Source organism: Triticum urartu, chromosome 6A, assembly GCF_056163025.1.
Source record: "Triticum urartu cultivar PI428250 chromosome 6A, HENAU_Tu73, whole genome shotgun sequence".
Taxonomy (NCBI): domain Eukaryota; kingdom Viridiplantae; phylum Streptophyta; class Magnoliopsida; order Poales; family Poaceae; genus Triticum; species Triticum urartu.
In genome coordinates, this window is record NC_141878.1 from 42,091,163 (window position 1) to 42,105,988 (window position 14,826).

A 14,826-nucleotide genomic window follows, 5' to 3' on the forward strand; every position below is an offset into this window, starting at 1 on the left:
TAATACTGTTTCAAAATATAAGTCCTTTTAGAGATTTCAATACGAACTATATACAGATGTATATAGACATATTTTAAAGTCTACATTCACTCATCTTGCTCCGTACAGGAAGGGAGTGCATAGAAGCTCCTCGATGAAAGCACACCATCTGCTGTTCATGAGTTATCTGGACTCTCCACAATACGAACGGTTCCTTCTCTGACTAGATATATCGATGTAGAAAACATGCGCATTTGAGGTGATTGTAATTTGTCTACGGGTCTTCCAATCTATGTTTCTCCTAGGTGGACGATGTGCAGTAATAATCACTACTTAATACCTATCCTATGTGGCGTTGCCCTTGTTGCACATGGCGCTGACCATCTGGTGGAACTGCTGTGCGTCACAGGGGATCCTGAGGACGCCGGGCTGGCCGTAGCCGAACTGCTGCGCGGCCATCTCCAGCAGCGCCGCCATGCACGGCTCCTTGAGCGCCTCGATCCGCACCAGCACACGCTCGTCGCCGTCTCCCTCCTCGCCCACCAGCGCCAGCGGGAGGTACCCCTTGGGGACCTTCTTCCCTCTGTCGCCCCGGGCATCGGCCGCGAGGTAGTATGCTTCGGCTGTCTCCTTCCTCAGCCAGGCGGCCATTGCTGCTGCTGTTTATGCGCGCTGCGTTGCGTTGCGTGGCTAGCTAGCACGGGAATCGAAGGTGTTGATGGTCGATGGTGTGATGGTGTCGTGATGATTGCTGGAGAGATCCATGCCGTATGCTTTTTATAGTGTGAGAGACGAGAGAGGAAGATGATCCAAGATGACGAGAGCAGTGAGTGAGTTTGGAAAGGGGTTCAGAGTTCAGACGTTCAGTTCAGATAGTAGGAAACGTAGGGTATGTGACAAGGCGTCGTGATGGCGACTGCGTGCGTGGAGGATGGGGTCTGATGTCCAGACAATTTGGGATTAGTCAAATCGTCCGCAAATGGTCGCTGTCAAGCAAAACAGAGGCAGCGGGTTAATTTGCGGGGTCCGTACGGTTTTGTACAGTCGTACTACATACAGATCTCTACATCTGGACGTGGAAGATTGAAACAAATTTAAGTAGAGCAAGCTCATTTGCGCCGGTGGGAGGCTTCGCTCACTCTAAAAGGTTTTTTTTTCTTATTATAGAAGGGGTCTTTGGAAATTAAACTATTCCAGAGCCAAATTTCTGGACTAAATAGCATAAAACTATCATAATTGGGGTTAGGCCAAAGAGAAACTACTCCACAGCCTTTAATTTATTTGTTGAATACCTATTACTTCTTTCTAATCCACAAAAAAAATATTGATGATTGTGTTAGTTAATTTAAACCCCATTTGGATAGGTTGGGCCCACATGTGGCCTAGGGTGGAGACTTGGATAAAACGGCCATTACCTAGCACGGTGAGCTCACGGTACCAGCATGGGTCCATGCCAAGCTCATGAATCATCACCAACTCCCCCGAGGACTCCGCTTGGGGCTATGCTACAATCAGGCCTGGCAATTGGAAACCCGGCCCGACCCGACCAGGTCTTGCCCACGCATCAGGCCTGGGCCTAAGGTTTTAGCCCAAAGGCTGGGACGGGCCTGGGCCTAAGGTTTTAGCCCAAAGACTGGGACAGGCCGAGCTTGGACTTACTAATTTTGTGTTTGAAGGAAGAGGCCTGATTGGCTTTTCCACTGATCGGCCTGGCTTGGGCCTGAAATCTAGGCCCGAAGGCCCGGCCGGGCCCGGGCCTAGGTTTTCTCTAGCAGCCTTTCTTAGGCCTGGCCCGACTTATGGACAGGTCTAGCTGCAGTGCGCCACCTCGCTCCGACAACCAGCATCCCCAACAACCGAAATCACTAAGTGGTTTTATTATTGTTTTGCATTGCTTTCTATCTTTAGTAATGGGTAGAAAACACAAATTACCAAAAAAAAGTTGTAACCACTAGTAGTACGTTGAGGGACCACCTAAAATCCTCACTGCTAAAAGTTTCTACTTGAATATGTTCATGGTAGTGCCGAACACTCAACTAGTTTAGTATGAGAAAAAAAGTTAGAAGAGCATGAAACTTTTGTGAAAACACCGCTTGTCTCAACTCTTTATGGCAGCTAATTGAAGATGTTAAGTATATTAAGACTGCGACTTATGCTATACTTGATTATTGTTATAAGAATTTCAGTAGTAATACTTATATCAGTAATCATTTTGAGAAAGCCTCCACTGCCCATGAAGAGGCTAATGTTTTGCAAATAGCAATGAAAGAAGAAACTGTTGAATGCTCATTAGATGGAAAATACTAAGAGGAGAGTGAAGTACAAAATGAGGAAGAGTGGATTAGCTATCCTTTCCCACCTTCCTAGTCCTATGAGAGTAACTTTTACTCATACATTGCTTGATTAACCTCCATACTTACCGAAGAATGAAAACTATGGTGCTGAAATTTGTGATCCTTTGAACTTCTTAGATGAAAAATCTCGTTTGATGACTTCAACACTTATGACCATGATGATCTTTTGAAAGATGCTTGTGGAGATGAACTTGCTATTGTTCCTTATAATAAAAATACAATGTTAATGTTATACCCGCACTTGATAGTCCTATCATGCATCTTTTTGAACTCTCCAAACTACACCATACATGAGAAGTTTGCTCTTAATAAGGATTGCCATGCATTGGTCTTTACATCGTGTTCATGATTTGTTCTCTTATTACATGCTAATGCATATGAAGAGGGTTATATTTCGTTGTTACATGCTCTATGTTACTTTGTGCTCACTACTTAGATTGAAATATTTGTTAACTAAAATTGGCTACCTTGGGATCCTGGTGGAATAATTATTGAGCACCTTAATCCTAGATATATGACTTTGTAGAAAGTGATGCTTGGGAGGCAAGCAATAAGTTCTAGAGAGTATTTTACTACTGTTTTCTCCCAACAAACTTTTCAAAAACAAAAAAAGATAGAGAGAAGAGCCTAATTTATTTTTCAAAAAGATTAGTGATTAGAAAGGTATGCATTGAAGAAGTGAGTATCATCCTTGAACACTTGTGTCATACTCGTCAAAACAATGTAAAAAATTTCCAGCTGGGGGAAGTCGGAGCCATCGTCATCACCAACACTCCATTCCTTATGGGTATCATCATCACGAGCTCCATCTTCATCGACCCCATCTCCAACATCATCGTCACCTCCATCTTTTCTCTACCTTTGGACTATTGTGTCCGCTATGTTGTTTCCATCGTGGCGTCATCTTGTCACATGGAGTGTCAAGTAGAATGACATGCTCTATATGTTTATGCTCCCACTTAACAGCAGTTTCTCATTCTTTTCTTCCGTCTCTTTCCTCCTCCACAAGAAAGCTTTTCTCCTCCTATCATCGTCGCCGCTGGTCCGCCCCATCTCCGATGGCCTCTAGGCCATGGAGGTGCGGAGGATCTCGGCCCCCAGCCCACTGGACCCCGTTCTCATTCTTGTTAGGTTCAATGTCTTGGTTGGGGTTGTGTGGCGGTGGCGATATCCCTTAGTAGTATGAATAATGTCTCCCACGTGCTATCCCCACCCCGATGGTGTATACAGCATCGTCGGAGGGTGTGTGAAGGTTTGTCTCCGTCGGATCTCGTGGGATTCGGTCGGTGCTGGTCTTCAGTGGATCTGTTGGGATTCGGTCTTCATTCGTCTTCATTTGAGTTTTTAAATGTCTGATCCTTCTAATCTATGACTTTCTTCATCGGTGATGGTTGCTACTCCGGTGCGCTGGTCCTATGGGGCCTTAGCATGGCGACTTCCCGACTGTCTACTACAACAAGGTTTGCCCGACTCCGTGAGGAAGGGGCGATGACGGCGGCGCGCCTTCGGCTCTTTCCAGTGCTTGTAGTCGTAGCTAGATGGTCCACGGACATGGTTATAATTTGTATTACCTCTGTTGTTCTTTGTACTGCCATGATTGAAGATGAATAGATTGAAAGTTTCTCCCCAAAAAAAGAACACATGTTAGTCTCGTTCATGAATATAGGCTTGAAGAAAAAAAGCATGCCACTGTTGCTCCCAGCGGGGTGGTAGGAGCAGGAAAAATATCTGGTGCACTGGAGCTTGTGGTGCTACCGGTGCACCAAACTCACATTATGCTTTAAAATTTTAAAAAAAATTCTGAAAAATAGTTAGCACACTCATACAACATCAACGTAGGTTGTCACAAAATTTAAAGTCAAAATTCGAAACACAACTCGAAAAACAAAAATGACATTTCAACATTGAATAGTATGTAACATAACTTGGCCTTTAGATTTGGCCCATTATCACACTGATGTCAAATTTGTCATTTTTTTATCTCAAAATATATTTCAAATTTTTACACGAAATTTTATGACTTCATACATTAATGTCAACAGCTCCTTGCAAGTTGTTGACATTGCGGCCCTAGAGTCCCCTTATTTTGTCCTTTTTTCTTTATTTGTGTTTTGTTTGTGTGCATTTTAATTATGCAAAGGCCGAATATGAGGTTTTTGTATCCCTTCATGTGAATTTTGTGTCAATAATAAACGCCTTTTATTAAAAAAAATGTCGCTTCTTGGTCATATGTGATCCAATGCAAGGTCTTGCTTATCAGGTGATAAGTTTGGTTACCACCTAGTAACAGTGAATCTCCTTTCCCCATGAGAAATCACCTTGCCGAGCAAAAAAAATGAAAATTGAATTTGACTGAATTTTGTTCAAATTCAAAATTCATTAAAAACCATTCGGTCCGCCGGTATTTTCCGGTTACCAATCCAAAACCTTGGTCCAATGCATGGTATGGTGAACTTTTTTTGGGACAGAACTAGAACAATTCGATCCAAGAGATTATTAAAAAAAGGTCTGAACTCTGAGATTTCTTCAGTTCCGGAGGATACTTTTGCACTGGGTGTTTGTTTTAGAGAAAATTGCTTCTATACCATCGACAACCTCTGCAATAGCTCATTTGCCATCCAACAAAGCTGCAGTGCTTATATACCAAACGCAAACAAATTCTATTGCCTATATACCACTGCTGTTAGTACGCCATTACACTATCTTCTTTTTTCCGTCAGTTTTCTCACAAATTCCGATTGTACCCTCACATTAGATAAAAAAAGAAAATTCAACTCACGCACGCCCCCGGCCCTCCTCATCCCCGCCACTCCACGCACGCACCCGACCTCCCACCACCACTCCACGCACGTACCCTCACATTATCTCTCTTTGATATAATTTCTTGGATTATCTCTCTTTTTGCTACAATTTTCGGTAGGAGAATGCGCAATTGACATGCTTTGCTCATCCACAGGATGATCCAGTCTTGTACTTACACAGTAGAGGTGAAGGTTTGTTGCAGTGGAGCCAAAATCGATGGGGATTCTACACTCAGTTGGCAGATTATTGAAGGTACCAGGACAAGTATGAAGGATTTGCTGGCGTCTATTGCTGGAACCTTTTCTTTTGCTTTATGCTTAGAGGATAATATATTTCTTGAGTATGTTGACTGCACTAGTGGAAAAAATATCTCTATGTCAAATGATGAAGAATGCATGAAAATGTTTGATTGTTTTGATCAGAATAGAAGTGGCCATTTGATCATCAAATATTCTAAGAGAAGTGATAATGTTGATGTTCCATGTACTCCTTCGAACCAAACACCATCTATAGCACTACCTAGTCAACCAAGTAATGTCATGGATGAAGCTAGTGTATGCCCAACAGATACATATCTTGACAATCCCCATGAAGAATATGAACATGTTGGTGTAGATGAGGAGGACCAATACTCAATTGGCAGTGTTGGCTCCGATAGTGATGATGAGGTCGGAGAAAAAGATATACCAAATGCTGATTATGTTGAGAATAGCAGTGATGATGAGGAATGGGTTGCGGAAGATGCTAGACCGGATGCCATTCCAGAAATTGCCTATGACAAAGAAAACCCGCCAATGCATGTTGGCGCAAAGTACCCCAACATTGAAGAGTTTAGGTTGGCAATTGCTACATATGCTGTAAAGAAAGAGTTCGAATTTAAGGTTGAAAAAAGTGAACCTACTCGATTCAGGGCTTATTGTCGTCGGGCGAATAAGACAAGTTGTAAATGGAGAATTCATGTTGGGAGATTGGATGACCGAGAAACTATGGAGGTATTTTGGTTGCATAATTTTGTTGAATGATGTCTTGTTATAAAATGGAGTTGACTGACACTAGTTTTTTCCATTGTTTGTTTAATGCAGGTCAAAGTTCATGTGCAGGAGCACACATGTTCTAGCACAAAGAAGAAAAAGAAGCAGAAAAATGCTTCAAAGGCATGGGTATGTGAGAAAGTCATGGACTGGGTAAAAGAAGATCCTAGTGTTCGGCCGATGGAATTACGCAGGAGGCTACATGACAAGTACAAGATCAAGGTCCAATACACAAAAGTATTCCGTGGCAAAGGGCTAGCAATGGCTAAGTTGTTTGGTAATTGGGATGATTCTTTTGACAAGCTATATGCTTGGAAAGCTGAGGTTGAGAAGAGGTCTCCTGGAAGTATAGTTGCGATTGACCACATGGAGTACGATCAAAAAATATATTTCATACGGATGTTTGTTGGGCTGAAGCCTTTGTGCGATGGATTCTTGGCTGGCTGCAGACCTTACTTGGTGATAGATAGCACCCATTTGACATGCAAGTATAGAGGCCAATTAGCTACTGCTTGTGCTATTGATGGGCACAATTGGTTGTACCCTGTAGTCTATGGAGTTATTGACTCGAAAACTACTGAAAGTTGGGTTTGGTTTTTGGAGAAGCTTCGTGATGCTATTGGCTCTCCCCCGGTCTAGCTATATATTCAGATGCAGGAAAAGGGATTGACACTGCAATCGAACATGTATTTGGGTATGCAGAACATAGAGAATGCATGCGACACTTGGTTGTGAACTTCAAGAAAAAATTTCATGGTAAAGTTTGTATGATCATTTGTGGCCAGCTGCTTATTCATGGACTCCTCGAGGGTTTGACTATCACATGGCAGCCATAGAGGAGAAAAAGGCTGCTGCAATAGCATACTTAAACAAGTACCACACCAGGCTATGGTCAAGGAGCAAATATTCAACCTCCTCAAAAGTGGATTATGTGACAAATAATTTGGCCGAGTGTTTCAATAACTGGATCCGCAAGCACAAAGGTTTAATGTTGTTTCAGCTCATGGACAAGATCAGGAGAAAGATTATGGTGAAGTTTGAGAAGAGGAGAAGGGTAGCTAGAAAATTTCAAGGTCGGCGTATACTTCCAAGTGTCATGAAGGAGTTGAATGACATAAGCAGGGGGCTGGACATTGAATATGAGAGAATAGATGACATGATTGCAGAGGTGAGTGAGAGTGTTGCGCTAGGTGGCAAGCGCCATGTCACTGATCCAGCAAATAGGACATGCACATGCAGGGCATTTCAAGTCTCCAGGAAGCCTTGCAAACATGCAATTAGCTTTATTACTGAATTAGGAGGGTCACAATAGAAGACTTCGTTGATGATTGTTACAGCGTTGCCAAGTTCGCTGCAGCTTATGCTCCTATTCTTCCTGGCCTAACCGACATGTCTCAATGGCCAAGTGTGAACAAAGAATTCTTCTTGAACCCCCCAATCCTTAGGAGGGCCCCTGGGAGACCAAAGGTACAGAGGCACAAAAGTGGTGCCGAGAATAGCAAGGGGAAGGGAAAGAAAGGCCAACACCAATGTCCAATTTGCAAAGCTTATGGACATAGATGGCAAAGCTGCAAAGATGCTGCTCCTGAAGCACTAGAAGCCTATGCAGAGGTAGCAAAGCAAAAAAGGTACTTGCTATTTCAATATGAGATTTCTGTTCCACCTTACTCTTGTCTTAATTAAGCTATAATATGTGAAACTCATGCAGGGACAAAAGAAAGAAAAAACTCATTACAAAAGCTATTTGTACAACATCAGATCAAGCAACCAATGGTACACTACCTCTACTTCCGTGTCCAAGTGAAAATGAAACTACACTGGCTCTACTTTCATGTCCAAGTGATGCAATTCAAGACGATGTTGCCAAGTCTACATCATCGAAGACTACCTCGAAATCTAGAAGGTATGAAAACTGCACCAATTACTTATATTCTGTGAGTGTACCTCTAAATCTAGAAGGTATAAAGACTGCACCAAATTTACTTATATTCTGTGAGTGTACCTCTACATCATCGAAGACTACCTCTAAATCTAGTATGTAATCAAATTTTTTGATGTAGATCAAAGGTCATATCTGCTGCGCCTGACAGCCCTGCAATGGGAACTCGAAGCAAGAAGAGAGTTGCGCCTAACAGCCAAGCAATGGCCAGTCGAAGCAAAAACAGTTGAAGCTGTGAAATTCTTAAAAATCTCGCGTATTATCTGTATCGCAACTCTTCATGTGTATGCTATTTTATTTAGAGACTTGCTTGTGTGAACAAGATATTTCGGTTGTGGTATTTTGGTTCTGGACGATGTGAACTTGCTACTGATTGTGCGAGATTTAATATGGTGTTTCCTGAATCTCTTCTAAATGATGTGAATTTTCTTGAGTATATTACTCTATTGCTGGAATACTGAAAATAGAGAAGGAGTGCTGTCATTTTTTTTTTCTGGACATGTTTTAGAGTTGTTTGCTTATTTGCCATTGAGGGCAGGACGGTCATTTTGGCCACTTACCAGATTGAGGAAACACTAAACTAACTGCTAGTGGTATATAGGCAATAGAATTCATTTGCGTTTGGTATATAAGCACTGCAGCTTTGTTGGATGGCAAATGAGCTATTGCAGAGGTTGTCGATGGTATAGAAGCAATTTTCTCTTTGTTTTACTTCGATCTTCGGATCTTGAGCATTGCCTAGGTGCCCTTGAGGTTATCTGTTTCCTGTAAATGCCCTTGAGCTTATATGTTTCCTGTATATGTACATGATGCTTGGATACTATATATATATATATATATATATATATATATATATATATATATATATATATATATATATATATATATATATATATATACACTCGCCATTGCGCGGTGTAATCAAATATTATAAAGAAAATGTCGCTTATTGCTCATACGTGATCCAAATGCAAGGTCTTGCTTACCGCGCGATAAGTTCAGTTACCGCGAATCTTGGTACCCCATGAAATTGCCTTACCTTGTAAAAAAAACCAAAAAAAAAAAATCTAATTTGAAAGATTCAAAATGCATTAAAAAAATGTTCGGTAACCGCCCGGTATTTCTGGTTACCGTCCAGAATCCAAAACCTTGGTCCAATGCACGGCCTGGTGAACTTTTTCATGGGGCAGAACTGAACAATTCGATGCAAAAGATTAAAAAGAAAAAGACTGAACTCTGAGATTACTTCAGTTCCGGAGGATACTTTTGCATTGGGTATTTGTTTTACATGGATCTTGAGCACTGCCCTTGAGGATACATACAAACTCATCCTGTAAATGCCCTTGAGCTTATATATGTTTCCTGTATATGTACATGATGCTTGGATACAGTAATATATACTCGCCATTGTGCGGTGTGTGTAATCAAATACTCAAGTATATGAAGGACCAAAAAGCAAAAAAAAGAAGGACCAAAAAGCAGAGCAAACAAACAGAGATCACGAGAGGACCGTCTTGAGCTTGTAGTTCCTGGCGAACGCGCTGTACACCAAGAAGTTGATCATGGAGATGGCGGCCATGATCCAGAAGAAGTAGTCGAGGTGCCCCTGGTTGAGGTCGTCGGCGATCCAGCCTGGGCTGTCGGCCGTCGCCGTGAGCAGCTCAATGACGGCGTATATGAAGGAGCTCAGGTAGCTGCCGAGCGCGATGGTGAGCAGCGCCAGCGAGGTGCACATGCTCTTCATGGTGTCCGGCGCCTCGTTGTAGAAGAACTCCAGCTGCGCGATGTAGCAGAACACCTCCCCGCCGGCGAGGAAGAAGTACTGCGGCAGCTGCCACGCGATGCTCATCTGCTCGCCGCGCGCGGAGCTGGCGAGCCGGCTCGTCTCCACGAGCGCCGCGATCGCCATGGAGACCGCCATGAGGACGCGCCCCGCGCCCATCCGCTGCAGCTGCGACGGCTCCCCGCCCGAGGAGATGGAGAACTTGCTCAGCGCCGGCACGATGACCCAGCTGTAGAGGAGCACCCAGGTGAGCACGCAGAGCACCTCGAAGGAGAGCAGCGACGCCGCCGGTATGGAGAGGGACAGCACGTTGATGTCCATGGCGCTGCCCTGCTGGATGAAGGTGGTGTTCATCTGGGAGTATGCCACGGAGACGATGATGCTGGTCGTCCAGACGGGCAGGAGCCGGAGCAGGATCTTGAGCTCCTCGACCTGCGTGACGGTGCAGAGCTTCCAGGACGAGCCCGGCTCGCCGTCGATCCTCTCGGCCAGGTCCAGCTCCGAGTAGACGGCCGCCCTGTCGAAGAAGCTGAACTCGGCGGTGTGCGCGATTCTGGGCTCGTCGTCCTTGTCGCTGGCCTCGTGGAGGAGGCCGGCGTCAGAGGGCAGGCAGAGGCTGACCTTCCTGCAGGCGGCGACGACGACCTGGCAGAGGCTCTTGAGCGGCGAGCCGGTGGGCATGGTGCGCTTGTACATGGGCGTGGCGAGCAGGAAGGCGGCGTAGGCGGCCGCGATGCAGGCGGTGGCGATCGCGAAGCCGAGCGCCCAGCTGACGTTCTGCTGGATGTAGACGATGAGGAGGCCGGAGACGATGGGCCCGAAGTCGACGCAGAGGTAGAAGAGGCTGAAGAAGGCCGCCTTGCCCTCCCGGTCCGCCACCACCGCGTCGTCGAACTGCTCCGCACCGAACGGGAGCAGCGAGGACCGCACCCCGCCGCTCCCGATGGCCACCAGGTAGAGCCCCACGAACGCCAGCGTCTTTGCGCTGAGGAAGCCGGACGCGCCGGCGACGGCCGCGACCGGGGGCAGGAGGGCCGAGGAGGTGACGAGGATCATGCCGAGCAGGTAGAAGGCGAGGGAGACGAGGATGGTGTTGTAGTTGCCCCAGTAGGTGTCGGCGACGACGGCGCCGAAGATGGGCGTCAGGTAGCTGGTGCCGATCCACGTGGTGACGCTGGAGGCGCTCGCCAGGTTGCTCCCGTGCAGCACCGTCTCCAGGTACACCACCAGGTTCGTCGAGATGCCGTTGAACGCCGTGCTCTCCAGGCACTCAAACCCTACATGCACCACCACCATTGCATCATTCAAGCTCGTCAGTGATCACTCAAGATTTCTCGAGAGACGTGCATGGAGATGGAGATGGAGCTGACCTAGCACCACGAATGGCGCCTTGCTGCTGGGTCTGTTGTGGTCGTCGAGAAGCGGCGGTAGCGAGGTCTCCTCTTGGATCGTCGGCGAGGGAATGGCGAGCAGGGTCTCGTGTTCATTGATCCTCGGGGAAGGCAGGACCCTGGGCCTGGGGGAGGCCAAGTAGGAGAAGGAAGGGGACGCCGAGAAGGAGGGTGAGGCCGAGAAGGAGGGGGAGGCGAGGCCGCTCTTGGATCGTTTGAACGACGGAGACGAACGGTAGGTGAGCTGCCCATGATTCCAATCCAAGAAGAAACAGAGTGAGAAAGCCGAATAATCCAAGGAACATCAGAGGAATAATAGCAGTAGGAGTATGACACTGGATAAATTGCATAACTTGTAAATTACTACTAGCTGGCATGCAGAAATGAACGAATCTCTGATTATAATTTTATGTAGCACGTGTTAGACTGGAAGGATCATAATTTTAATAGGCAGTATGATGATGAAAGTAGAGCCAAATTGCAGAGAGTGTTAGCCGCCATGATGCGCATAGTTTAATTAACAGAGACAAACTGTAAAGCATGCGTACTTAGTTGTCAGCCTTTGGACCGATGCACCGCTGGCTGTACTTGTTTTTGTGTTTGTTGTCTAGCTGCTGCTGCTACCGTGCGATCCTACGTACATAGTACCCAACATTGATGCCTCAATGCATCCACCAACCGATCGTGATGTGTATCTAATGTGTATGCACATGGTCAACTAATCTTGATCGTGATCAGCTTTAGACATTAGACTCAGTCCATGGTTGCTACATTTCAACTGCCCGTAAAAAAACTGCATACTGATTAAGTTCGGGCGCGCGCCATTGACAGTCATGGATTGATTGAACCAGTCGTACAAACTCATCCCCAATCTCAAGATGCTCATGAGTTGACCATCGACCGAATCGATCCGTCGGAGCAATTCAATCAAGCTGATCAAAAGTTCAAAACGCCGCCGGCGATCGATGCCCGGCCTGGTTCGTTCTAGATGCAAGATAGCTAAGAAGGAGGGATCGATCGAGATGGACGACCCGCGGAGCTGTAAAGCCGACGGCGTGGGGGCGGAGCGTGCGTACCTGCCGCAGGAGCGGCGCGCGCACCGCGAAGCCTCGCTCCGCCTCCTCGCCGGCGTCGAGGACGACGTACGGCCGCGGCGACGGCACCAGGATGGTGTGCTTCTTCATCGCTGCTCTCTGCGGGTCGCGCCTGATAGACTGTGGCGCCGGACCCCTCCTCTAGCTTCTACCTAGCTCCCCGCTCTCTCACGGAGACCAGGGCACAACAACCACGCTGGCTATATAGCGGGCGCGCGCGTCGTCGGTCAAGTTAGCTCTCCATGGCGCGGGCAGGCAGCATGTGATGGATGGAGCAGGAGCAGGGGTAGGTGGGTCGATCGCCGTCTCGCCGGGAATAGACTAGTTCCACTGGGTCTGGGTGGCTGGCCAGTGGCGCCTAATAATTAATGGCGCCAGAACGCTTCAAACGCCACGGGTTGTTATTTTACTCAAAAAATACTTACTACTAGTAGTACTCGGCCTTACCAGTTCAAAAATGAAAACGCAATCTCACACTACAGCTGTTCGCAAAAAACGTATTCTACTGCATGATGTTTGAGAAAGCTTTTCATACTCTCTGTTTCATAATGTTGTACATGTAGTTTTTCTAAAAAGTCAAGCATCACAAATTTTGATCAGATCTCTAGAGAAAAACATTTACATCTAGAATGCCATATATCATTAGCTTCACTATAAGATGAACCTTCGTGCTTTACATATTTGGTATTGTAGACATATGAGGGAAGGTACCATATTCTGGCTGGATCCATGTGTTGGTGGCGGGGTACTTCGGTTGGGCTTTCCTAGTCTGTTTTGCTATCTGCACTGACCCGAGGATTCGGTTTCCACGGCCTCCTGGAATGGGCAATGGAACATCTTGTTCCATCACATATTTGGGCAGGAGGAAATTGTTGAGTGGGCTAGAATGCGGGTAGTCCTCCCGCCGGTGTTACCAGATTCTCTGGGCACTGTTTACTGGAGTCTCTCACCTTTGGGTGAGTTCTTCGTCAGTTCGGCATATCACGCATTATGCCGTTTGCCCACTGTTTTGTGAATTTCCCTCTGTCGAAGGCCCATTGCCTTTAAAGATCAAGATCTTTGTGTGACAACTACTACATGACCGCCTACCCTCTAGGACTGAGGTGCTTGAGCTGCATGGCCCGGGTAATGGCTAGTGCTACCTGCGCGATGTCCCGAAAGTGGGACCCACATCTTTTTCTCATGCACGGCGGTGCGGGCCCTCTGGAGTTTCATACGCGAGACACTAGGGAACGACTGGGAGGCCCTGGACTTTGAGGAGTTCCTTGAGACTAGGCCTACCCAGACCGGCTGAAATCGCCGCCTATTCTGGCTAATCTTTGCGCCAATGCCGTGGACATTATGAACCACTCGTAATAAAATGATGACTAAGTAGGTTTTTTTGTGGCAGGCCTCTAACTCGTCAAATTCCTTACTTTCTTGAAGCATTGGCACCCGCTTTCTTGGCAGCGTAGTCGTGACCGGCTTGGGCTCATGACGGATGCGCTTCTGGCTACCGTGCGCATTTATCCTCTTCGTAGGGCCACTTGGTTTTTCTCTATCTTTTTTGTTAATGTCTTTTGGGTGTGATTATGTTGTTGCCCGAGCTGTGTTATTTGCTATAACTCTGAGAACTTGGTTGCATGGATGTTTGCTTTATCTATAAAATTGGATGAAAACCTGTTTTAAGATGACTACACTCTGAAGTATGAACACACATGCAAGCTAAGAAGAAGGGATTGACATGGAGGAGGATGAACTTGTTGGCGTCTGCTGGCTTGAATGTTCGCATTCATCATTAGCTCTTTGTAATTATCTTTCTGTCTTCTATAAAATTATGATACGCTATTGACGTACTCTCAGAAAAAAAAACATGAAGGAGAGGATGACGGAGCTAGCTAGCCCACGTCGGGGGGCGTCGCGTATGTACCTGGCGAAGGAGCGGCGCGCGCACGGCGACGCCTCCCTCCGGGTCCTCTCCGGCGTCGAGGAGGTGGTACGGCCGCGGCGACGGCACTTGGATGGTGTGCTTCTTCATCCTTGCTCTCTGCACATCGAGCCTGATAGATTATATTGTGGCGCCTGCCTCTTCCTCTCACAGACACACCCCAACAACCGCTCTGATTATGGTTATATAGAAGGCGGGCGCGTCGTCGGTCGCGAGACCCGGCAAGCCAGCCTTCCATGGCGCGGGCGGCCAGCATGTGATGGATCCAGCAGGAGCAGGAGTAGGAGTAGGTGAGTCGCCGTCTCGCCGATAGTATACTAGTCACACCGGGTCTTGGTGGCTGGCCAGTGGCGCCTAATCAATGGCACGAGAACGCTTCAAACAGCACACGGGTTGTGTAATTGTGTTACTAAAGAAAAACTTACTACTAATACTCAATCTTATCGGTTCACAAAATAAAAACTCAATCTTACACAACAACAGCTGTTTCAAAATATTATAGTATGATGTTTGAGAAAGTCGTGTA

General features: G+C 46.4%; 2 protein-coding genes and 1 pseudogene across 3 annotated transcripts; 1 reads left to right on the top strand and 2 right to left on the bottom strand.

Annotated features, from left to right (window-relative positions):
• Window positions 1-243: 243 nt before the first annotated feature.
• On the bottom strand, window positions 244-630 carry LOC147963711 (auxin-responsive protein SAUR71-like). The gene has a single exon (XM_087528249.1). It carries the CDS (start codon window positions 628-630, stop codon window positions 325-327), a length of 306 nt encoding a protein of 101 aa, XP_087384375.1. The 3' UTR covers window positions 244-324.
• Window positions 631-5,290: 4,660 nt separating this feature from the next.
• On the top strand, window positions 5,291-8,335 carry LOC125516469 (uncharacterized; annotated as a pseudogene).
• Window positions 8,336-9,431: 1,096 nt separating this feature from the next.
• LOC125515309 (protein NRT1/ PTR FAMILY 8.3) lies at window positions 9,432-14,471 on the bottom strand. 2 transcript variants are annotated; one of them, XM_048680760.2, is made up of 3 exons: window positions 14,283-14,471; window positions 11,259-11,523; window positions 9,432-11,165 (listed from the first exon to the last, which is right to left on the bottom strand). In XM_048680760.2, the coding sequence occupies exons 1-3, from the start codon at window positions 14,388-14,390 to the stop codon at window positions 9,604-9,606; spliced, it is 1,935 nt and encodes a 644-aa protein (XP_048536717.2). In that variant the 5' UTR covers window positions 14,391-14,471; the 3' UTR covers window positions 9,432-9,603. The 2 variants fall into 2 exon arrangements, with proteins under 2 accessions (XP_048536717.2, XP_048536715.2); XM_048680758.2 differs by lacking the exon at window positions 14,283-14,471 and adding an exon at window positions 12,356-12,685.
• Between the last annotated feature and the right edge of the window lie 355 nt (window positions 14,472-14,826).